This window comes from Clarias gariepinus, chromosome 5 (genome assembly GCF_024256425.1).
Source record: "Clarias gariepinus isolate MV-2021 ecotype Netherlands chromosome 5, CGAR_prim_01v2, whole genome shotgun sequence".
Lineage (NCBI taxonomy): Eukaryota > Metazoa > Chordata > Actinopteri > Siluriformes > Clariidae > Clarias > Clarias gariepinus.
The window spans coordinates 32,293,405-32,319,364 of record NC_071104.1 but is presented as its reverse complement, the minus strand read 5'-3'; the positions used below and the strand labels follow the sequence as shown (position 1 = coordinate 32,319,364).

The window sequence follows — 25,960 nt, the reverse complement described above, 5'->3', positions numbered from 1 at the left end:
TGGTCAGGGCTCCTTTAGCACAAATGACTGCATGGATTGGAGGCGATCAGCATGAGGTCAGGTGTCTCATCTAACCCTTGTCAGTACTCTATAGACTCTCTATAAGGTTTAGGTCAGGCGAGTTGGCTGGAAAATCAAGCACGTTTCGGCACTGTGGGCCAAATCCCAGTCTTGCTGGAAAAGGAAATCAGCATCTGCTTAAAGGTTGTCAGCAGATGGAAGCATAAAGTGCTCTAAAATCTTCTTGTAGATGGCTGCATTGACAAAATACAATGGACCAGCACCGGCAGATAACCTGGCACATCAGATCATCACAGACTGTGAAAACTTCACACTGGACTTATGCTGGAATAAACAATGTTCCTATCCTCTCTTCCTTCAGACACCGAGATAAATGTAATGCAAAATGTACTTTTATCTGAAAAGAGGCTTTTGGACCACTGAGTCAAGTTCTTTTCCTTCTTAGCCCAGTTAAGATGCTTCTGACGTTGTCTCTGATCCAGGAGTGGCTTGATAGTAGGAACAGAACAGTCGTAGCACATTTCCTAATGTGTTAAAATTATCTGATCGTAGCAGGTGTCAGTATTTAGTAAATAAAACATTAGACGAACAACAACATATAACTTTTTCCACCGTGTTATTTTTTTTTTAAAACAAAAATTAAGGGGAATTTTTTTTTTTAATAAACCAATAAAGGTTGTATTTGCCTAATACTAAGACCCACTATAGCGACAAACTGGAAAACATACCCAAATAAACATCTTAGCTAAATCGTTTTACAAAATCAGTAAAGAATCAGACAAATATTGCAACAGGAAATGTTTGATATTCCTGTTTATTTATAATGTGATTCTTGTTCACATTAATTCTTTTTAATTCCTTTATACAAAGTGAATATCCAGCACAGCTACTGCAATGACTTTCTAAGAGAGTCATAAAGGATTCTAAAGAAAAATAACAAAAACAAACCAATATAAAGAGCAATAAAATAGAAAACAAGGCACGATTTTAACACCCTTAAAAAATTTTGTATATGCAACTTTCTTATACAAACATACATTCAACCATCTATAATGCGACATCCACGGCCGGACCACAGACCAGATTCAACTGCATCATTCCTTATCACAGCATTTCAGTCAAACGATTTCAACAGTTTAAAAGTGAATAAAAGATTGATGATGAATCATGTTTTAAGTTCTCGTTTCTTTTGCTTACTGTGTATTCCGTCTTTATACTCATTATAGAAAATTAACTAAGCAAAGTTTGAAAAAAAAAAACCTAAATCTCCATGATGAAGGAACGAGGAGCCGTCTATAACACCACAGTACAGAACACACTTGCGTACACAGTCACTGTGTATCAGAGCAAAGCAGTCAGAGGACCGTTCACATCAGTCTGCATCTGAACCTAAATAACTCAACAAAATCTCAATATACAGTATGTACACAGAATCTCAACGCACTTTGGACCACAGGATTTAAATCACAGTATTTAAATAACCTAATATAATATTTTTATATAAATAACGTAAGGTTTTGACTTTGGTTTGTAGAAAGGCAGATGTGAATGAAAAACAATATATTAACATTAACTCCCCTCTAATATATATATAACACACAGACACACACAACACAATTATCTATACACTTTTCATGTGCTTGAAGGGAAACACATGAAAAGGTAAGAGATGAAGCTGAAAGGAAGAAAACATCCATTAATGAATGTGAGTCGGATGAAACTAGTTGTCTATGTGTAAGCAGGTTCTTTCAGCTTTCATTGATTATTAGCAACATGGGAAAGTCCAGAGTCCTAGTCTTGGTCTCGCCATGTATGCTACATGTCTTTGTCTTCTCTGTCTAACATCTGGCATGGACTTTGTGCATTAAGATTATATACATATATAAAAAAATATATATTTAAAAAACAACAACAGAAAATACACTGGACTGGTTGGGTTTAAAACTCATCCAACTCATCAAAATGTGCAAGTGCCATGACAGCGTTTATGGGTTAAACCCTGGTTATCTTTTAAGCCTATTAGATTTAAATTGGGCACAGGTGGCTTAGTGGTAGGTGTTTTGCCTGCAACGGAAAGGCTCGGGTTCAATTCCCATGCAGTGCCGGTCACAAGCCCGATTAGAAATATGGGAGGGCTGTGTCAGGAAGGGCCAGCCTGTGTGCAGTTCGGATGGTCCGCCGGGAGCAGCCGAAAGAAAGATGTAAGGTTTATCCAATAATTGAAAGAATGAATGAATGCTTCATCTGTGACAATGCACAATGTAACTTTCAGAGCTGCCTCCAAGGGGAACTGCAACAGCATTGGAAACTTTTTAATCCAGGCTTTGTCTTTATATCTAACGGACCTGACCCTTTCTTTGTTTCTTTTGGCAAAACAGCTCATTTCAGGCCCAGAAATAAATGAAGCAGAAATGAAAAAGTTTAGCTAAAGCATGTCTGATACAAACACGTACTGTACACACTGCATCTTTAAATATCATTAGATTTCCACTAATAGTGAGTGGATTCCAAACTATAAATATTACATGATCCAAATAGATACCTGCACCTCGTAAGCATGTGACTAAGCGACACCTCATTACAAGGACACCTACTCTACTAACACAGACACAAAAGGAAGCGATAAACATTTAGACCATGCTTAATTCCTTCACTGATCCGATACAGCTCACATGTAAAACATTAAAAAAGAACTTCATTGGTTTGAGGAAGATGAAGATGGAGCAGGACTTTAGCTCTGTACACAGCCGGTAAAAAAGGCAAGCGTGTAACAGGCTGCTACTCAGGATACAGCAATGTCAAGAGTTCAAGTTTCAGGTTTGTCCCATTACACTGCTAGAGCAACACAAAAGCACAGTGGACGTTAACCAAGCCGGTTCTGGGTGGGTCCGGTTCGGAGAAGGAGAGATTTGAGCGGTGGTCCCGGGTTTGGGAAGTCCTTCCTCCTCCATTCGAATTTAAGTGCAAAGTGCTCAATGCTCCTTAAGTCTGGAAGGCAGAAGCATAAAACACCGTTTACACACTAGGTTCAGATGTGGAGGTAAGAAAATGTGCTCGAAAAAAAAAAAAAAAACTGACTCACTCTACAGATGCTCTTGGATGATTCTTGTTTGACTTCATCTCCTTAAACACCAATCTCAGCAACAGCTGCAGACAAACACAATATGTAGACAATGCAATGTGTGTGTGTGCATGTGAGTGTATATATGATATCTAAGCCATACTAACCAGTAGTGCAAGAAAGTCTGCCGTCATAAGCATGTAGAAGACCTGATCCCAACCGTGTGCAGAGAGCAGCCCGGCCAGCAGGGGGCCTACCGCAGCACCTATACCAAAAAAAAAGAGAAGACGAAAATGACACACTCAGACATGACACCTTCTGACATTTTATAACACATTGGTTATTACAACAAGTTATAAAACACTAATACACAGCCAGCACAACATTTTACACTGGAAATCGATGAAAACTGCCGTACACAAGATACAAAAACAGATTTAAAAGAAGATGCACATATGCATTTATATGCATATTTTTTAGTGTCTATAAACATATAAACAGTTGTTGTACTCAGAGACTTTAGGAACCAATGCGTGTAAAACTTCACATCATTATTTTTGTTACGCATTAGTCCGACACCCTGTGTACGAACATTTTCTACTGCTCATTCGGTTATATCCGTGTAGCACATACAAAAACTTAACAAAAACCCAGTCGTGAACTGAGATCCTTAATGTGCAAACCATATGTGCACAGTGTCAAGAAACCTTAAGGACAAAAAAAACAGACTTAAAAGAGAACTTGGGCTTTTCTAGGAGACAAAGGACGATCCTGATGATTACTCACTCACTCACTCACCGTCAGGGACACTTTATCCTGTTAACAGGGTTGCAGGGGGGCCTAGAGCCTAACCTAGGAGACAAGAGGCAGGAATCGAACCCAGAGCCTAGAGGCAGTGCTAATTATGAAGCCACTGTGCTGTCTGTATTTATGATTAAAAAAAATGTCGGATTTCGAATTTCCTTTATTCACCCCTTGTATCCATTTGCATACAATCTTGCGTAACTACTGAAATTCAGTAGTAATTAATTCTCATTAAAAGCTAATTATAATAAATAACATGCACGCGTGGAATGATGTTTAACTGGCTCAAGCGCCTTTATGCGAACTTGTTTTAATTTTTATTTTTTTTTATGTATCCATCTAGGTTAAATAAACTAATTAAGGACTTTTGTTTATGAGGTACGAGTCACACATAATTGTTCAACCTAATGACGCTTTATGTTTGTGCTTTGTTACTTAAGAGAGCATCGTGACCATGAAATACCAGCTTTCATAATACTCACTCCAAATTTTCTTGAGATTTAAACGCCCCATTTACAGAAATCCACACTGTATATGCAGCCTATATTTCAAATGAGCAAACCAATCCAGTCTTCCTTCCCGAGTCACCACGAGAAAGAAATTTTAAAAGAATTCAGACTCAAAAGGAAACCTGAAATCTGCTGAGTGGCTTTTAATACAAGTTTAAATATCCAGTTTAAAACCGAGGTCCGATCCACTTACCCACAGACCCTGTCCCATCGATTATGGCGGTGACTGTTGACAGAGCACGGGCGTTACCTTTCAGGCTCTTATGGGTGCCCTGTAATGGTGAAAAGGTAAAAGGGCAGAAATAGTAAGAACAGGAGATAAAAACTTTCTGGTTGTATCACATATATAGGCACACAAGCACACACACACATGCACGCTCACCAGATCAGCAGACACAGCGGTCGTGATGAGAGCATAGGGTCCGTTCACTAACCCTCCACACACCAGCAGCATCCCTGTGACGCACAACACGGCTTATCAGATCACATGTTTCATACAGGACACTAATACACTTTGTATATTTACATCAAGTACACACACAATTAAATGCATTAAACATCGGGACATCGAGTGGAAAATGACTTTTGCGATTGTGTATTATATGATATTATTGTGTGTTCAAGTCAAACCGGGACTTTAGATTGAGTAAAATAACAGAACACAGTTCTGAGAGTTAAAACTATATCTTAATCCCCCGCTACACTACGATCAGACTGCCTGATTCACATCTGAAACCCCGGCCTCCCAGGAACTCCGCAAACGATGCATCACATCCCCAAACCGTGCTTGAAATCTTAGGTCAATGTCAATTGTTTTTACGTCTTTTATTATGTTAAAATAATGAACTAGATAGAGTATATTCATAAAATAAACCTGGACTGATGTGATCCATGGAATTTATTTTATTTTCCCTGGATATAAAAACTCTAAGAACTACAATCGATTGATAGACAAAGAAAAGCAGAGTCTTACCGATAGTGGGGCCCAGACCAAACTGGCTCATCATGGAAAAGCCATAAAGCTAAAAAGAAGAAGAAAAAAAAAAGTTACAAATGAATTATTATCAGTCACAGGAAGTTTAATTCAACAATAAATGTCTGAATATAATAACTATGTCCCATATAGACCCTCATGTGTGTCATGACGTGTACCTAATAATCTCATAACTCGTGTCTTTAATTTAAAAAGGAAAGCAAATGAACCTGGAAACCTCATTCATAACATTTCTTTCTGTAATGGGGATATAAATAATGAAACAGTCAATTCACTATGTTAATATTAAGATCTCCAGTCACTTAGTGTTCGAGAACATTAGATGCTTTGACATCACACCTTCTCGTACCACGCCCTCACAGACTACTGCTCAACTGTTCCTATAGTTATGTTACAATTATGGTTTAGTCATTTCCTGTCTCTTATAAAGGAACACTTTCACACCTCGGCATGAAGCGTCTGTACTGTACTATAACTGTACTATAATTGATTTCAGGGTCATAAAAGAAACAATATCCTATTAGCTTAATTGCAACAAAAAGACGACATGCATATGAGGAAGGTGATCCTCAACATGTTTAAGCATGACATGAAGCTTTCAAGAACCTCAGATTCTGTAATTTGGAAAAGTGAAAACATTTTCTGATAAATCTTTAGCGAGACTGGTTTGCCTAAGCAGCTACGCGTGCTGTCTCTATACTAATGGGGATGATGGGTCGGATCTGCCTTTTATGTCTGATAATAAATGGATTAAAACTGATTAAAATATGAGTACTCCTTAAAAATGGTGAGGCTTTCTGTAAAGATAAGTTTATTTAAGCTTTATGTTTTCTGAGACAGGAAAGTCTTCAGGACTGACGTCTTTCTGCATTCTCGAGAGCATGACAAGCTGACTTTTTATGTTAACGTTAGAAAACAAAAAAAGGGTAAAAAAAAAAGGTGTACAAAAAAGGAATTTAATAATCTTTATTATTACACCACCGTGTGGTTGATTATTTCCCTATAACAGCACATCGTCATTTCTTATTCCTTAATTTCAGCAGTACTAGTTATTAGACTAGTCGGTTAAATAGGTTTAATAGGAACCACATTGGGGGTCAACCTGTTAAGGCTCCGGGTTACTAATCGCCACATTGAGTCTTGAACAAGGCCCTTACCCCTATCAGCTCCAGGGGGCGCTGTATCTAGTTTGAACCTGCACTTTAGCCCCAGCTTTCCTAACTGCGATATGTGAAAACCTTTATATGGTAAGGTGTGTGTGAAAAATAACTGAATCTTAATTTTAACCGGTAAAACCCAAGTGGTACAAATTTGTGCCGGCATCACCATTAATAAAAAACTAACTGCGTATACAGACGTCCTGCAGTGTGTGTGAGTGGAGGACATCACACATCACACATCAAACTGTGCATTTGGGTTTTTCACACATCAGGTAGAACCAAAATCATCATTATACATAATCAAATACGATGTGATATGATGTCGTAAAACTGCTGTACTCACAAAATGCTTGTATTTCTTTATTATTTTTTTTTGGTCAAAGATTATAGGTATTGGTGCAATTTCTCTGCCCATAAATTTTTTTTTCTCAGTCAGGTTTGTATAGTTGATTAAATTGGAATAAAATTCACTTCTTCATATTGCCTAGGTTGTGCTGAAAAAAAGGATATGCCACTCTATACTGCACAAACCCGAGCCCTATATATTTATTAAAACATAGTAATGCAAAAAATGTATAAAGAACAAGGCATTTCTCCCTTTTGTGATCTCATATTTGGAACTTTGTGGGGAGATCTAAGACCTATGATAGTAGAATACAGGACCTTTATTGTACAGACTATTTTAAGAAGTGTGGTAATGATACGTACTGTTGGAGCAGCCAGGAGCAGCATCACAGCACACGTAGTGGCTCTCTTTTCCATCTTATCTGAGATCACGCCTGCCAGGATTCCACCTACACACACACACGTGTTGAAATACAAGTGATTGCCTCAACACTAAACTACTCCATGACCCAAAAATAGGAGGTAGGTGGTGCTTCATACCGACGATTCCTCCCACGTCAAACAGGGTGGAGAGATCTCCTGCCTTCTTTGCATCAAGGTGAGCTGTGACGCACATCAGGACAATGCAGTCAGAAACTGCTGAGTGTTTCAGCATACCACAAGGACCAGTTCAACAGGTTTGTGAAGCTACGCAGTATCTCTCACCTGCTTTAGTGATGTACAGGGGCAGCCAGAACAGAAACGTGTAGCTGACCAGCTTAGCAAACAGCAGGGAAAGGGAGAACTCCACAACACCCTACACACACACACACACACACACACACAGTCAAACACACAAGGACTTGAGTATTTTGTACAACATACAGTACACTATTTCAGTATTATGATGGATGGGAGATTTTAAACTGATAGTTTAATCATCATTTTGATTGTATAATAAACTATTGAAATAAATGGATTAACCGAAGGGTGGATATACTGTGAAATTTCATATAATTTTAGATGAATGAATGAAGGAGGGAAATTTTAAGGAATAATAGATGAATAGATGGATGAAAAAAATGGTGTGAAAGTTTATATATGTATAATTTATAATTTATAATGTATATAATTTAATCATTTTGAAATTTTATATAATTTGCTAAATATCTGGATGAATGGATGCATGGAAGAATTCAGTAAATTGACCTCATACTTTATGGCGGGATGGACTGGTGTATTGTAATTTTATATAATTTTAGATATATTGGAAGGTGGAATTTTGTATAATATTTTATGGATGGATGCATATTTGGTTAGATGGATGGATGGATGGATGGATAGAGAAGATGGATGGATGCATTTTAAAATTAGATATTAAATGGCTGGTTTGATTAATATTTTGTGAAAAGTTTGAATTGATGGACTCTGGAATTTGGTATAACTTTGATGGATGGATATTTGGTTAGCTAGATGGATGGATGGAGTGATAAAATGGATGGACTCTGGAATTTGTATAACTTTGATGGATGGATATTTGAATAGATGCATAGATGGATGGAGGGATTGATGCATTTTGGAATTTGGTATAACTTTAGATGGATGGATGTAATTTGTTCCAGTTCTGGTTTTGAACAGATAAAGGAAATGAATCCAACAGTTATTGGATGGATAAATGGATGGATGGAAGAAATAATTATGTCTCATTTTGGGTGGATAAATAAAAGCATGTATTAAATGTGGTCACATTTAGTAAATGTAATGATTGGTCAGATATTCCATGTATGTATGTGTGTATGTGTGTGTGGACCTGTACACACAGTATTTATTTATTGATGAAGGGATGTGTGATGTCACTGACCGGTATGCGCAAAGCGCCCATGAAACTAATGGCACCCGGCTCTGCTTCACTCTTCACTACCACCACCTGCTGCACCGGGACACACACTCCTACACTGTCCTGCCCCAACAACAGCTCTGTATCGGGGCTCTGATTCTGTGGAAAAACACAAAAGTTAATCTGTTAATCTGAGTATACAACAGAAAGTTGTCAGTTATGAAAGTTAGAGTTTAGAGACTCACCTTGGATTTTGCTCCTGGTTTAAACTGCAGGTAGAGCTCCTTATGGCCATTAACTCCATTCCAGCTTTTGTTCAACTTCTGCCAGAAACACAAAACAGTTTAGAAAACGATTAACGACGTATGCGTGTTTTTTCACCTTTTCCAGGTGACCCATAGGAACCTTTTGTAAATTATAGAAATTTCTGCTTATGATGTCTTACAATCACCAGCTGTGGTATTAACACTCTTTTACACTTTTTTACACACACTTACACAACCAAACGCACATATGTACTTGCCTGGGGACCACTGATGGTATTTTGAGCGGTAATCGCTTTCAGATCGTTTGGGTCTGAAACAGAAAATACATTCAGACTCAGCAAGGTTCCATATACCAAGAAGCAGACACAAACACACATCATAACTGAGAATGTAAACTCCCGGACCAAACACACTCACTAAAAAAAACACCATTAATAAATTTAGCTAACTTAAGCAGATGTACGAAAGTAGTTTTCAAATTTTTGTTCTAACGATCCAGATGTGTGATGTAGTCTTAATGTGCCTTTACTGTCTTGTATAAGACATAGGACATGTTTAAGACCCACAGGAAATCCAAAATAAAACCTCATTCAACACCTACGCTCTATAAGGAAGAGGAAGCAGATGACGCCCATGACGGCGATGATGATGCCGGGGACGATGAAAGACATCCCCCAGTTAGAGGACACGTAGTACGCGGCGATCAGAGAACCCAGGATGTTCCCGACAGATGTGTGAGAGTTCCACAGCCCCATGATCAGACCTCGTCTAATTGAATACAAACATCAGAAAATCTCATGGTGTATATGCACACAGTTTTTTTTTTTTTTAATCTGTGGAGAAAATGATAATCAATTATGAAGGTTACCCAACTTGTGTGTTCTGCAATCATTATAAGTATGAATGACGCCTCTACATCACCAAAACCCTTCACTAAGCTTCACTAAGGGTGCCAATAATTATGGAGCTGACTGTATAGATGCCATTACACTCTGTTCGTCACTATTATTGTTTTTGCTTGTTTTGACAAGAATCGAGATAGTTTTTTTATTAGTGTTAAATTTGAAAATTGTTAGAAATTAGTGGGCAAAATGGAATGGTGTGTGTGTATACATACATACATACATACATACTTACACACACACACACACACACGCACACCTACATACACGCACACACAAACATACTGTACACACACACCTACATAATGTACGCACACACACAGGCACACACGGACACACAGGCACACCAGACACACAGACACACAGACACACATATACAAATAGACACACAAATACACACACCTGCCCTTGCCAAACCAGTTTCCAATGCAAGTCACTACACTGGGCCAGCCAGTAGTCTGAACCACTCCGTTGGCAATCTGTAACATCGGAGAGGAAAGAACAAGGGGGAGAGGAAAAAAAAAAACAAGAGAGAGAAGAAAGAGAAAGAAAGAGAGAAATAGACAAAGGAGAAAACAAAAGACAAGAGAGCAAGAAGAAAAAAAAACAAAAGGAGGAAGGACAAAAGAGAGAGAGAAACAAAGAGGAAAAAGAAAAAGAACAAATAAGGGGAAAAGAACAAGAGATTAAAAGAAAGGCAGGGTAAAAGAGAGAAAGTAAAAGAGAGGGACAGAGAGCGAGAAAGAAAAAGATAAAGTGAATGAAAAATTGTGTAATGTACAGTCAATTTATACTGTATATAATAAAGAAGACAAACACTTTTCCTCTTAATTTCTAGACCCATCTAACAGGTGATACATCTGTCGTTTGTGTGTAACAATATGTTTGTCACACTATGTTTATATTTATAAACTATGCTTATGCCACTGTAGTATTGAAATTGTCTGTCCGTCTGTCTATATAATATATATATAAAAAATAATAATATATATAAAACTGAAGCAGGCACAGGACGCGGACCTGGACGAAGATGTAGAATCCGAGGTTGTGAATGTCGTAGACGTATCCGAGTCCGAACAGACAGGTGAAGAGGCCGCTGGTCAGCATGCCCACACTCAGGTAGAGACGGATGGGCAGACGCTCTCCGATGATTCCACTGCCACAGGGCATGATAAACACATCAGCACAGTTAACGGCAGAGGAGGACAAACGCGTGTGTCTGAGTGAACAGAGCTGAGCCGAGCAAGATCATGAGATCAGGACTGTATGTAATAATGCAATGTTCTGAGATAGTACTGGTATTGTCAGTATTTTTTGAATAACACTTATAACTTATGATGAATTATGTAGGTTTGTCTTATTGAGCTCAGTACGTGTGTGAGCTTGTGTGTGTGTGTGTCCTAGACATCAAATTAACACCCTGCACTAAAATCTTTATATATACTGTATCTTTATATACATGTGTGTGTGTGTAAAAATCCAATTAAATGAGTTTTATTACAAAGCCTTAGAGTTATGTTTTTTCTAAAACTTCCATTCAGGTCAAATGTAGTCAAGTCCTTCGTATATAAACAGCAGAAGAGCTTCAGTTCTCACCTCAGATACATGCCTATAGCATAAGCACACAGGAAGGAGTAGTCCATCGCCCCCAACAGCTGCTTATAGTTTGTTTTATCTGCGTGCACATGCACACACACACACACACCCAACCACACACACCCACACACACAATAATGAACAGTGTACAGAGACTACAGGAACACGAGACACTGCACACACATCAGCCATAACATTGACACTATCACCAGGTGAATAGAGGGACACCATGGTTCCACATGGCATGTTGTAGTGACAGAGGATGAATAAAAACCTTTAGGGTATGTCCTTATTGGAAAATAATCAACAATTTGGTGGAGACAGGAACTCTGAAACATGTCAGGCCACACCACTGACCACAGCTGAGAGATTATTTTTGGGTATGACACACAGTTATTTTTTATTTATTATCGTGTACTGTACAATGTATACTGATTGGCCAAAAATGCTGCATATTTAAATATTTTGTTGGACTGCCTTTACCTTTTAATATGTTTCGCATTCGCCCTCAAAAGTCGCATTCACTTTTGGACAAGATTTTGTATTGATGACAGGGGAGTTGATCCACTAGTCTTCTCTAACACTGATCAAAGGTTATGGAACGGAGTTATGTTCAGGAACCTGTGGTGACCGGTTTATGTGTGAAAATGATCCCTTATGCTCCCAGAACCACACACTTTCACGATTTAAGTCCTAGAATATGGCCGTGCCATCGGGGAGGAAAAACTACATCAATTTAATTCGATTTTATTTTATAGCGCTTTAACAATGGTCATTGTCTGATGTGATACCCTGGTCATTCGGTACGTTCAGGTCATCAATGTTTTTGATCCTAGACCTGAACAACTGAAGCAACCCCAGATCCTAACACTGCCGCGGATGATCATGACTAGATATCATTTACACACTTGCATTGTAAAAAACTCAACAGTAGAAATCACAGCTGTGTTTAATAGTGACATTTATTCCAAACACTTGATCCTTACGATATATCAGACAATCCTTAACCCAATTCAGTTTGTTTCAGGCATCTCTCTAGTCGTTGTCTTTGCTCGATGCATCTCAGTAACTTGACCAAACTGGAACATGGTTGCCTTATTAAATGAGAAGTTACCCAATGCATCAGTTAGGGTTAAAGGAATTGTTGCCAAATTAAGCATATTACAGTAATTATCCAATTACAGGCTCCTAAAGTATTTGCCTATTTAAATCCAAGTAGTGAGATATGTGTGCAAATAAATATAATAAGGAAGAGAAAAGTTCACATAGATTTACCAAATGGTTTCCAGCTGCAGTCTGTATCAGCAATAATGGGGTGTTGACTGCCGATGTGTTTTACAGTAGACATCTCCTCTCTAATCTGCGTACAGTTCTTATGGAGTTCACTCTAAACGAATCAACACACACACACACACACACACACACTCATTAATCACTAACCAAATATAATACGATAAGGAAGTACGATTCCTGGATCATAAATCAAAAGTGTTACTGATTAGTTCTTATTACGATGCTTATCGAATCAGACGACCTGAACAAGATGTTCCTGTTAGAGACACGCAGACACGAGGACTTGTACAGCATTGCTGCAGTGACCCTGAGGACAATGCTCGATCTCTGATTTAGAGATGCTGGCTAGGGATCTTAAAGACAGGACTAACCTTTGCTCTGTGACGTACATGCAAGTGTCTGTGGTCAGGAGGCTACACGAGTGCTCACTGTTAAACCAGCAGGTCTGATCTATAACAGGCTAACATCGATACTGTGGTCATATAAGGATTATATTTAATATAGAATTAATTAATTTGTTTTTAAATTCCATGCAGACTGAAATCAGATTATATGACGTTAAAATTATTTATCTAATGGTAAATTGTAAAATGTAACATTTGTATAGATTAAACATTTCTCGCCTTTTTCTCGTAACTGAAATTTAAAAAAATGATATAATAAAATATATAAGAATTAATTTTAAAAGTGTATAGTGTAAAAGTGTTTTGTGAGAAAGTCTCTATATACTGTGATCCTCACTGAAAATGCCCTCAAGGCTCGTGATATTTCTATTAAGACGGCACACCTTACGTCTATTATTATTTTAAAGGCCGCATTGCTTTCATGAAACCAAAGCTGGTTCTTTTCATAACAAAACTAAAAAAAACAAGACTGTGATTTGAGCTACAGCCAATCTGATAAAAATATGACACAGTAAAGGTGTAAGTGAGAGTCTCACGGTCTCACCTTTACAATGCTGATGGGCTTCCTGGACAGGTGGAAGCTGGTGTAGAGCAGGAACGTGAGGACGAACGTAAAGGCTCGGTACCTACACGCGTACAAACAGACATCACACAAACACAGACATCAAAGACTGAACAAGAAGCAAGATAAACGTGCAAATACACTAAGCCTTTTATTTGCAAGATGCAAACAGAGAGAGTTAAAAGAATACTCTTGCTATTTGATGTCAAGTAACCTGGGAAACAAACTGAAGCCCTGATTTTTTAATTAATTTATTTATTTTTAAGTATACATATCTGAATGGACAAAGTCTTTATGTGTCCTGGTAAAACACAATGCTAAGTACAAAATTTTGAAAAAATAAAATGCTTTATATATATAGTTGTTTCACCATCTCAATGATTTTGACTAGTAGTTAGCATTGTCGCCTTGTACCTTAAAACCCAGGATTTGCATGGAGTTTGCATGATCTCCCTGTGCTTGGTGGGTTTCCTCCTGAGTATACCGGTTTCCTCCCACAGTTTAAAACCATGCAGATTAGACTAAATGGCGTCCCCAAATTACCTGTAGTCCATACAATCAGTAACTTAGTGCCTTAACCCTTTACAGAGAAACAACTGCGCCCACGCTTTTTCTTTAAGGACGAGTGGATGTTACAGATCTGAATTAGTAAAAAAGATTCCCTGTAAAAAATTTATTGCATAAGCAATACATGCAGCGAAACATAATAAAAGATAAAACTTTCTGAACCCCAAAGTTAAGTCGTGGGGGTACAGGTGGTTGTGCTGTCAAAACCTGTCTAGAGAAAACACTTTTCCTGATTGTGTTCATCTTTAAATGAACAAAAGCACAACATAAAAAACACAGAAAAGGGGGGAAAAAAAACATGCAAAAAAACAAAAAAGGCAAGACAGGACAAAAAAAAAAACATTAGAAAACAAAAACCTGAACAATAAACAAGAATATGTCAAAACAAAATACGAAGTCAAGAGAAAGTAAAAACAAAAGGCAAAAAACAAAACAAAAAAACAAGAATCCAAAACAAACCTACAAAAAACAAACAAAATTAAAAGAAAATAAAACAAACCAGAAAATAAAGAAAATCCAAAAAAAAACTATTTAAAAACACAAGATATAAAAAGGCTACAAAACAACCAAACAAGCAACTAAACAAACAAATCCAAGGCAAGACAAAAAACACAATAACAACAACAAGAAGACAACAAAAACCCAGACTAAACAAGACTCAAAAGTGCTTCAGGCGGACTGGGGCATTTCACAGATTCAGCTATACATTAAAATTAAAGTCAATTATTCCAGTTCCCTAATGCATTATTAAAATAATATAAGGTTAAATGTTTAATGACGGCATACTGGCCAGAAAGTCATGCTGACCCCGGGAACGCACTGGTTTAAATTAATAATGATATTTTAATCCACATTAATAACACAGAGGGTTCAGTCTAATGTTAGAAATAATTATATCATACTCAAAAGCTCAGAAATGTCACTATTGTCATTAGGCTATTCAGATTTAGGTTATGTGTTAGGAGTCAAAACTTCGAGTAAACCTGAATGCATTTTTAAAATTGACCTTTTTCAGTAAGCTGTGCCACATTGGCATTTCTGTCACCAGCTTGCTGGTGTATAAAAGGTAACCAGTGTTGTTCAGTTCACCTGTTGGTGGTGTTAAGGTTATGAATGATCGGTGTATATGCCTCAGCTAAATTCCACACATAGAAAAATGAAAGAAAAAAAAAGAAGATAAAAACAAAGAGCAAATTAACAATAAAACACAGCCTGAATTGTTGACTATAACGGAAACTGCATCTGAAACAAGAATTATTACAACTTTCAGCTAATATCCAGCAAACTTTCCTTAGATTGTGAAGGAACAATAGTGAGACGGTTCAAAATCATAACTTTAACATGAACACTTTCCCTGGTCATCACACTCCCCTGTATAGTGATTTAGTCCTTGCTCCGTTGTTTTGTGTAGCTCAAAGGTGGACGTGATCACCAGCAAGACGCTGTGGGAGATTTTACTAGCCATGCAAACATGAGCCGTGCATCACACCTACTCCTCACTCCGCAAAGCACACAGGCTGTGTGTCCAGCAAACAAATCAGCACATAGTGAAGCTTCACAGGAGACTGCGAATGGATTAACACATCCCGAGTGAACTAGACTCTAAGCAAGCTGGACACCACGGCCATGACGCTCACAAACGTTTCACTGCCGGACTGTGCTATTACTCTTACAGGGTTTGTTTAAGATGCCATTTGTCCATTTTGTCTAACATGAAGAGGATTTAATGACCTTGAACAGTACTGATTGAGACTCTCGTAAACTTGGCTCGAAACCCAACACGGGAAATAAACTCAGGTTTAAGTTATTTCTATTAAATATTATAATAATAATCCTACAGTGTCACTCAGTAAATGGAAGTGGGCTTCAGAGGCTTCAAATCACTCAATTAACTGATTAAATATCGTTAACTCTATGTTAGAAGGTTATTACTTTCTTTTAAACAGTGTTTTTCAGGTTGCCCAAAGGATATGTATATGAATAAATACACAAATTAAACAGGAAGTAAGTATGCATGCAAATAAGGTGGTTATGTCAAAAAGTATGCAAGTCAGAACGGTAGGAAATGTGTCAATATATAGGTATTTATGTAAGAAAGAAAGTAAATAAATAGGCAACTACATAAGTGAGTATCCTACTACAGTATGTTACTAAGCAGTTACCCATGTATGTATGCAATTAATTAAGTGCAGCACATAAGTAAGTAAGATATATAAGTAAGTAATATATGGTATATAAGTATAATTTTATACCATATAAGTGAGGTAACACAGTAGCTATGTAAAGTTTATAAGTAAGTACTGTATGTAAGTAAGTAACTACAGTAACGTAACTATAGTATGTAGGTAAATATATTTATAAATAAGTACTTGTAAGCTATAGTACTGTGAAAAAGTCTTGAAAAACTCTTCATTTCTTCATATTTCGCATCTGAAGAGACAGACTTTCTCATATGTATTTTAATGTAAATGAATAGTTCCTGAGACGAGAGGGGAAATGGGGTCGCTGCTGAGGTTGTTACATAAACAACCAATTTATTAATTGGATCTTTAGGCGCTTTGCAGCCTGTCACAGTAAAACACTTCTCATTTATTTAAGTACGTTTGTGAGTAACTTCTGTATGTACGTAAGTAGGTTAAAGAGTACATACTGTAAGGATGTATTGTATATGGGCTTCATAGGTAATTAAATAACTACGCAGTTGAATAAATAAGTAACTATGTTAATAGGTACAGTATGTAATTAAGTAAATAAGTAGCTATATAAGTAAAATTTGTCACATTACACACTCACAAGGAATTTGCTAACAGTGCTCAGCGACGTGTGTCAACAATGTAAACTGTGGTATAGTGCTTCCCTCCTTCTCTCCCCCGCTAGGTGTGTTACAGGGTGTGTTTATTACATTACACACCACCTCATAAATACTTTCCAACAATTCAAATCAATCCAGACGACATGCGTCACACTGCAGCGGATCTGTCTACCCGCAGCCAGGACACGGCAGCTTATTGACGTCGTCCTCGTCTTTGTGTTTTACGACCCATTGACAGAACCAGGGCTGGTCTTGGGTCGTCTTCAAAGGACTTTTAACATTCTGTTTATTTTCATGATAAACTGAGAAAAACCTACAGTAAGTAAAAAGCATATTTTATGTGCATCCGGTAAAAAAAAGGTTATTAACACTGCTTTTGCTGACAAATACAGATCAAAGGATATAAAAAAATAAATACTGCACTACTTTTTTTTTTTTAATTATATATAAATAAATAAATAAAACAGCGCTCTATAATACTGGTATTAAGTCCCGTCTCATGTGTTTTGTATACTCTTTATACTCTCAGGTTGGTGTTGACCGGATGCTGGCACACTTCGCTTATTATTTGCTTGTTCTAGCGCAAAGTTAGTCTTTGAAATGAGATCCTACACAGTTATTTACACAGTAAATAATATAATCTTTCTTTATCTTTAATATGTGCAAGAGCAGTGGTGCATCCGGAGTCTATCCTGGTGACACTAGATGCAAAGCAGGAGACACACCTCAGACAGGATGTCAACACTCACACATTTAAATCAATCACTCACTCACAACTGGGAATGGATCTGGGGGAAACCTGTGAGAACCCTGGAAGAACATGTGACACTCTAGGCGGAACTAGGAACCCTGGGACACGATAGTAAAACGCTGTTCGAGTCAATTATATTCAGAAATGATGTCAAAATTAACAAGACATCAGTGTTGAAACATCTACACAAAGATGTATAAAGATTTATCTTCAAATTTTCAATGGTTAGATTAATAGTTAAGAACATTAACGTCATGCCAAACGGTAACAAGCTGCAAAAGTGTCTGAATCCTGTCCCCTGTGTGTTGGATGAAGGTCTCCTGTCTCAGGGACAACCTTTGTCTCCATGTGCACAGTTACATAACAGTCAGTGGCAGCTGCATACTGTATGTGTGTGTGTGTGTGTGTGTGTGTGTGTGTGTGTGTCTCCTGAGGACATCGAGCACAGATGCAAAGTTCATTCCCCTCTTTGTTCACCTGATCAAATGATCATCAATCACTATTTATCTCCAAAGCCCAATCACTGATCCCAATTACTTAAACATTATTGTTTCCAAAGCCCAATCTCTCATAATTTCCCCACCAATCACAAGTCACCATTGTTTAGACAACCCGCAAAGTTCTTTGGTTTACCTTTTAAATTCTCTCCTAAGCAATTTTACAAGTAATAAAAGAAAGATCTTTCTGTTTGTGGTCTTGATATAATTTAAAGTATTTTTTTATAAATACTAGTACTCTACCTCTTATTGCACACTAGGCAGTAATAGAGTAAAGGAAGTAGTATACACAGTATGACACAGTGGTTATGAGTCAACACCTAACTGTCTTTACTGTCTGACCAAGACACATGTGGTATCAACAAAGACAGGCCAGCATTCCAAGAATAAACTAAAGACTTATATTTAAATCACATGGACAGTATGAAACGGACACACCCAAACAGATGGGTAAAGCATATATAACCTAAAATATGTACCTTGTCATTTCACGCAGTATGATTATTCATGTATAGACTACATGCACAATAACACAATAACAGTCTGGACAAGAAATAATAAACATGACATCAAAGAGACGTATTTATACTTCATAGTTCTATTATAGTTCTATTATATAATCAAGTTACATCATAGCACATTTTATGCCACAAAGAGAGAGAGAGAGAGAGAGAGAGAGAGAGAGAGAGAACTGACCACTGGTCCCGGTTAAAGGACGCCAGGAAGCGAATGCCAGGGGGTACAGGAGCCATGTTCGAGGCTGTCAGTGAGGTTAGCACACAGTGGATTGACTTCACCGAGACAGAAGAGATGATGTGAGGAAACACGCGATCACGGCACTCAGCTCTGGCAGGAACGGGCCTGTGATGTCATCAAGAAGGGACATAATGCAGGACGGATGGGCTCCATGAGATGACACCTGTTGTTTTAAAGATAAAAGAGAGATCAAGAGACATCAGAGGTATTCCATTTTATACCAGGAAGCTGAGACAGACAGAAGACAGAAAAAGACACTAAAACAGGTCCTGCTTTTCAAATCCTAATAAAAAAAAAAACCCTAAACCTTTTTTAAACCTTCTAACTTCCATTTACTTTTCATCATTTGGCAGACGCCCTTATCCAGAGCCACTTACATTTTTATCTCATTATAACAGGGTGTCCCAAAAAATTTGACATTGTTTCTGAAATAAGTTATAAAATCTATACATGTTTGGATACATTGTTGGGATTTTGATAAATAAATCTTTTATTTTTCAACATGAAGCCTATTGAATTTCGTTTGCCTAGAACATAAAGTTATTTAGATATTCATATTTCAGATGATGTCAAATTTCTTTGGGACACCCTGTACATCTGAAAGCTTAAGGGCCTTGCTCAAGGGCCCAACAGGGGCCCCTTGGTGGAGGTGATGGAGTTTAAAGCTCCATCTCTCGGCTGTAAGCTCAGTCTGTACAGTACACACATGCTGATACCATTACAGATCATGCTGTAGCATCAGGAAAGCAGCACCGCTAAATTGTTATATCGTAATGATTTCAGTTTTATGTTTCCGGCAATGAACGGCAAAGTTGCTATAAAACAAAACCGTCAACCCCGATCGCTTGTACAAGTTACCAATAAACAGTTTACCAGTCATGGTACAGAATGTAATCAGGAATGTAAACAACATTCCACCTTTGAAGAACAAACTTTTCATGATGTGTGTAGAATCTTTGTGGCAAACATATGGCGAGATGCCCTAGATGTTAACATGGGTGTATTGTGTGTGCAGCATTATTCAATAGTCAGGGTAAATAGCGGCTGCTAACCACAAACAGCGTCAATTGTCATTTAAACGGCATGTTTACAGAGTCGATAAATAATGCTTGATTATTAATAATTTAAAAAATAATTGTGATCTCGATATTGATGGGAAAAAAATCATAATTATGAGTTTCGCCATAATCAAGTACTCGATTACCTTAATTAATAAATTAATTCTTAAGAAAATGATTTCCTAAGTTTGTTTATGATTGTGAGAAAATCCTAAAATGTATAAAATCGTGATACAAATCGAATCCGCTGTAAGTATTGTGATAATCTCGTGTCAGAGGTGTCGAGACATTTTTTCCAGGACATTTTTTATTTCATTCTATTGGCAGATCCTCTTTCTGAATTGTATTTATTCCTAGTAAGAATTAAAATTATCCACCAGTTAAATTAAACATTATAAAACCTGAAAACATTCTCTCTCATTTATAATATTCTAATTATAAACATATCTTTACTCAAGACATTTCAATTAGCTAAAATAGACGCAGAAGTTTGTTTCGTGACATTTGTGGTTTCTCTGCTTAATCCGAACCTGGTCGATGGATCGTTTATGCTAAATTGCCCCAAGGTGTATCTGGGGTGTTACCGCATCGTGGCGAGCATTTCTGGGATGGGCCCAAGATCAAGCCAAACATACCAGATATGAACAAACATTCAACGGGTTATGTCTCACAGTTTATACGATTAATTTTAATACAAAATACTGCTGAGATGAAATGTTGCTTCTACGAGTTGTTTTGCGATGTTGTGGATTAATATTTCATATGCTTTAACTCTTCGTACCTCATTCCATTAGGAGGCAGCAGCATAAAGAGTAGGAAGTCAAGGATAATTTAGTAAATATCAAAAGAGAACAAGAGAGAATCGTGCCTATTCCAGAAAGTCACTCTGATACTGATTCTAAATGTGTGTGTGTGTGTGTGTGTGTGTGGTGGAGGTCAGGGTTTCTGCTTCAGTGTTTGCTTTGAATGGAGAAACCAGGCACGCTGCAACAGGGACACACCTCTGATACTACAGTTACCGGCTATCTGATCTCAGTTCTCCATTCCTATTGTTGAACAAGGAAACGACCTGAGACGAGACGAGACCACCACGAGAGACATTAAGCAACAGCTACTTTACATCCTGTAACTTACAAAGACAAAGCCAAGGCCTGCGGCGATCAGACTTGCTTGTCTTGACTGTTCATTTGCTGCATAATATCCCCCACTCTTTAGCATGTACCACTGTAGGGCAGATACTCAACTCACCCGTCACTGGTGTTAATTTCGGTCTATATAGTGACACAGTGATCAGACCGACAACTAACCCACATAGATCAGACACACAGAGACTAGATTGTGACTGTATATATTTTGTGGACACACAAAATATGCCAATTACTCTACATATTGATTAGACATGCAGACACTCTACTGTGTGACTGTATACATTGATCAGACACATTAAGTCTAACAACTGTATGCATTGACTGAACACACACTGATTAGACCAATGACTATGTATATTGATTAGACACGCAGACAATATATGGGGTGACTGTATGCTTAGATCATACACACAGAGACTAGATTGTAGCTGTATATATTAGACACACATATTAGACCAATGACTGATAAGACATACAAACATACAGTGTGATTGTATGTATAGATCAGACACAGTGAGAAGTGCAACTGTATAGAAATTTTACTTAGACACCGAGATTTAACCAGTGACCCTATACATAAATCAAACACATGAAGACTAGATTGTGGCTGTATATATTAGACACAAAGATCAGACCAATGACTGATTAGATACACAGACACTATACAATGTGACTGTACGTATAGATCAGACACAGTGACTAGAGTGTGACTGTATAGAAATGTACCTTAGACACCGAGATTGAACCAGTGACCCATACATAGATCAAACACATGGAGACTAGATTGTGGCTGTATATATCAGACACAGAGATTAGACACTATATGGTGTGACTGTATATAAAGATCAGACACACAGAGATTACATCGTGGCTGTATATATTAGATACAAAGATCAGACCAATGACTGATTAGATACACGGTGTGACTGTATACATAGATCAGACACACAGAGAGTACAATGTGGCTGTATATATTCGACACAGAGATCGGACCAATGACTGATTAGATACACAGACACTATACGGTGTGACTGTATACATAGATCAGACACACAGAGAGTACAATGTGGCTGTATATATTCGACACAGAGATCGGACCAATGACTGATTAGATACACAGACACTATACGGTGTGACTGTATACATAGATCAGACACACAGAAACTAAATCGTGGCTGTATATATCAGAGACAGAGATCAGACACTATATGGTGTGACTGTATATAAAGATCAGACACACAGAGACTACATCGTGGCTGTATATATTTGACACAGAGATCAGACCAATGACTGATTAAACATACACACACTATACGGTGTGACTGTATACATAGATCAGACACACAGAGACTAATCCGTGGCTGTATATATTAGATTAGATACACAGACACTATACAGTGTGACTGTACGTATAGATCAGACACAGTGACTAGAGTGTGACTGTACAGAAATGTACCTTAGACACCGAGATTGTACCAGTGACCCCATACATAGATCAGACACACAGAGACTAGATTATGGCTGTATATATCAGACACAGAGATTAGACACTATATGGTGTGACTGTATATAAAGATCAGACACACAGAGATTACATCGTGGCTGTATATATTAGATACAAAGATCAGACCAATGACTGATTAGATACACGGTGTGACTGTATACATAGATCAGACACACAGAGAGTACAATGTGGCTGTATATATTCGACACAGAGATCGGACCAATGACTGATTAGATACACAGACACTATACGGTGTGACTGTATACATAGATCAGACACACAGAGAGTACAATGTGGCTGTATATATTCGACACAGAGATCAGACCAATGACTGATTAGACATACAGACACTATACTGTGTGACTGTACACATAGATCAGACAGACAGAAACTAAATCGTGGCTGTATATATTTGACACAGAGATCAGAAACTATATGGTGAGACTGTATATAAAGATCAGACACACAGAGACTACATCGTGGCTGTATATATTAGACACAAAGATCAGACCAATGACTGATTAGATACACAGACACTATACAATGTGACTGTACGTATAGATCAGACACACAGAGACTAATCCGTGGCTGTATATATTAGATTAGATACACAGACACTATACAGTGTGACTGTACGTATAGATCAGACACAGTGACTAGAGTGTGACTGTACAGAAATGTACCTTAGACACCGAGATTGTACCAGTGACCCCATACATAGATCAGACACACAGAGACTAGATTATGACAGTATAAATTGATTAGATACACAGAGATCAGACCAATGACTCTGTATGTGAATTAAACACACACACACTGATTAAAGCAGTACACACTACACAGCCTTGTTAACGGTCTAAGAGATCAGACACACAGGGGGTAAATGATCATTCAGTCTTACCCCAGGTAGGGTAAGGAGACATTAGGGACATTAGGGACGGACTCAGTGTCACCTGGAGACGGTTGTGTCTACCACAGGGACAGGAACAGCGCACTCAAAACCCCATAAATAAACTAAATACCCCAAACTTCACATTTCTGAATCCCACATCACCGACTTTAACCCGTAACCGAGTGTTTAAAACAGTTCTGAAGGCTCTTACCTTTAATTCTTTAATAAAAAAGCCGAATCATAACCGGAGCTCAGCTCCACTTCCTCCTTCTTCTTCAGTAACCACGGGCATGAAAGCAGCCACCAAAAGGGGCGGGGCGTCACTAAGACACCGGCCAGGCACCGCCTACCGGAAATACGCAACAACCCAAACGCAAACCCCGGAAGTTAAGTGAATTGAACGTCGGCGTGGTGTTGTGTGAATCGTCATGGCAACCACTGTGTGTCTTCTCTTATTGTATACGTGGCTCATATTCACAAACTTAGCTTAGTTCTGTTTCTTTCTAAACTAAAATCTTGGTCAATATTTTTAAAATTAAATGATAAACTAGACTAGACAGTTCACAAAGGAATCGGTTCTAAGAGTCGACTCCCTCAAACATGACTAATGTGAACTAGTTGTCTAATAAAACAAAATGTACTAATATTCTCCTAGATAAACATATAACTCATTCGAGTTCACACTTTTATCGTCCCTGTTGTATCTGGACACTTTATAAAATTCTAATTTTATTTGTCACATACACAGTCATACACAGTACGATATGCAGTGAAATGCTTGAACACACCTTATTAGATATTATTACCATTACCATATTATTATATAATAATTAATAAATTATATATAATAAGTGTAAGTGCACATATAATAAATATATAATAATTACCGTATTAGACACACCTATCATGATAGTTGACAAGCCACCTCAGTCTTGTTTTTATTTTCTACATACTTATTCTTTTAGTCTTCTCCTTTATTTGTTTATTTTTTATTTCTTAAAAATCTGCAGTCTGGGGTCCGTTCTTCGTATGTCGCTAACTCAGTTAGCTGAATTTGATTGTTGTGGATTTGTCCTGATCTTGGATTGTTTCGTTCTTCGATGCGCTTCTCGCATTTGTTGTCATAGCAACATATCCGTAAGCTTGAACCTGCTCGGGAGCAGGTTTATTTCATGTAAACAGGATTTAGCCTGCGCTCCTGGCGGGTTATGATTGGTTGAAATGGTGAGGTCACATCTGATTGGTTAAAGAGCATGACCGACTCACGTGGAAAAAGAAAAGTATATGCCCCCTGCCATGGACTCCCCCACCCACACACACACACACACACACACACATAATCGCTATCAAATATTATATAAGAACATAAATTCATAGGTTTATTATTATCAAATATGATATTACTATTATAATAAACCCTAGGCACGAGACAGCCGTCAAGACCATTAATACAAACTCTTGTATAATGTTTATTTTGTAACATTTATTTTTCAGGGGTTTGTCATAAAAATATGCAAATAAATATTTATATATATATTAAAAATAAATATTTTATACTGATAACTTGGACGAAACTAATTTTATTATAAACAATATAAAAGTATACATAATATTTCTATTTTTTCATATACAACATATTTATTTTCATATTGCTTATTTTATTTTATTGTCTCATGTAATTTGTAATTTGTAAACCATTAACCTATGAATTTATGTTCTAATATAATATTTGATAGCGATTATGTAGGGGGGGCAATCCATGGCAGGGGGGCATTTCAGCGCATAACACGTGTTACAAAAAAAAGTTGAGCCGCTCTTTTTCCATTTCGTCAACCAATCGGAGGGCTTGTGATCAGTGTTTCTACTGTCGATGCATATCGCCTTTTTAACCAACGCACGAGCGCGCAATAATCCTAGACAACTCAATCCACCTACACTAATCATCAACAACAGGTGAGCTCGAAGAACCGACTTAGCCAGATCGTAATTAGCACGATGATCTCATCTCGGATATGTCAATTCATCTCGGATGTGTCAAGCGACGTACGAAGAACGGACCCCTGGAGTTTTTGCATTTGCATTTCACTACTGTTGTAAACAGTAAAATTCTTAAAACTCAAACCTCCAGGTTCGATTCCTGCCTCAGGGTCTGTGTGCATAAAGTTTGCATGTTCTCCCTGTGCTTGGTGGGTTTCCTCCTGGTACTCTGGTTTCCTCCCACAGTCCAAATCCATGCAGATTA

The 25,960-nt window shown here is 37.7% G+C and overlaps 1 protein-coding gene across 1 annotated transcript; it reads right to left on the bottom strand.

Annotated features, from left to right (window-relative positions):
* Positions 1-822: 822 nt before the first annotated feature.
* slc37a1 (solute carrier family 37 member 1) lies at positions 823-24,030 on the bottom strand. Its single transcript, XM_053497397.1, has 20 exons — positions 23,930-24,030; positions 19,057-19,279; positions 13,716-13,797; positions 12,750-12,861; positions 11,475-11,553; positions 10,899-11,034; positions 10,281-10,357; positions 9,578-9,744; positions 9,234-9,286; positions 8,956-9,033; positions 8,735-8,869; positions 7,600-7,690; positions 7,435-7,497; positions 7,258-7,343; positions 5,369-5,417; positions 4,778-4,851; positions 4,589-4,667; positions 3,250-3,347; positions 3,104-3,168; positions 823-3,009 (listed from the first exon to the last, which is right to left on the bottom strand). Exons 2-20 carry the CDS (start codon positions 19,110-19,112, stop codon positions 2,994-2,996), a joined length of 1,596 nt encoding a protein of 531 aa, XP_053353372.1. The 5' UTR covers positions 19,113-19,279; positions 23,930-24,030; the 3' UTR covers positions 823-2,993.
* Positions 24,031-25,960: the final 1,930 nt, after the last annotated feature.

Bases quoted from the DNA above. Each gene is read 5' to 3' on its own strand.
- slc37a1 (XM_053497397.1), bottom strand. From the start codon at position 19,112: ATGGCTCCTGTACCCCCTGGCATTCGCTTCCTGGCGTCCTTTAACCGG. The intron at 13,798-19,056 runs GTCAGTTCTCTC...GTACGCGTGTAG, and splicing joins TCCTTTAACCGGGACCAGTG to GTACCGAGCCTTTACGTTCG. The intron at 9,287-9,577 runs GTAGGTGTTGAA...TTTCTGTTTCAG, and splicing joins CTTCCTCTTCCTTATAGAGC to ACCCAAACGATCTGAAAGCG.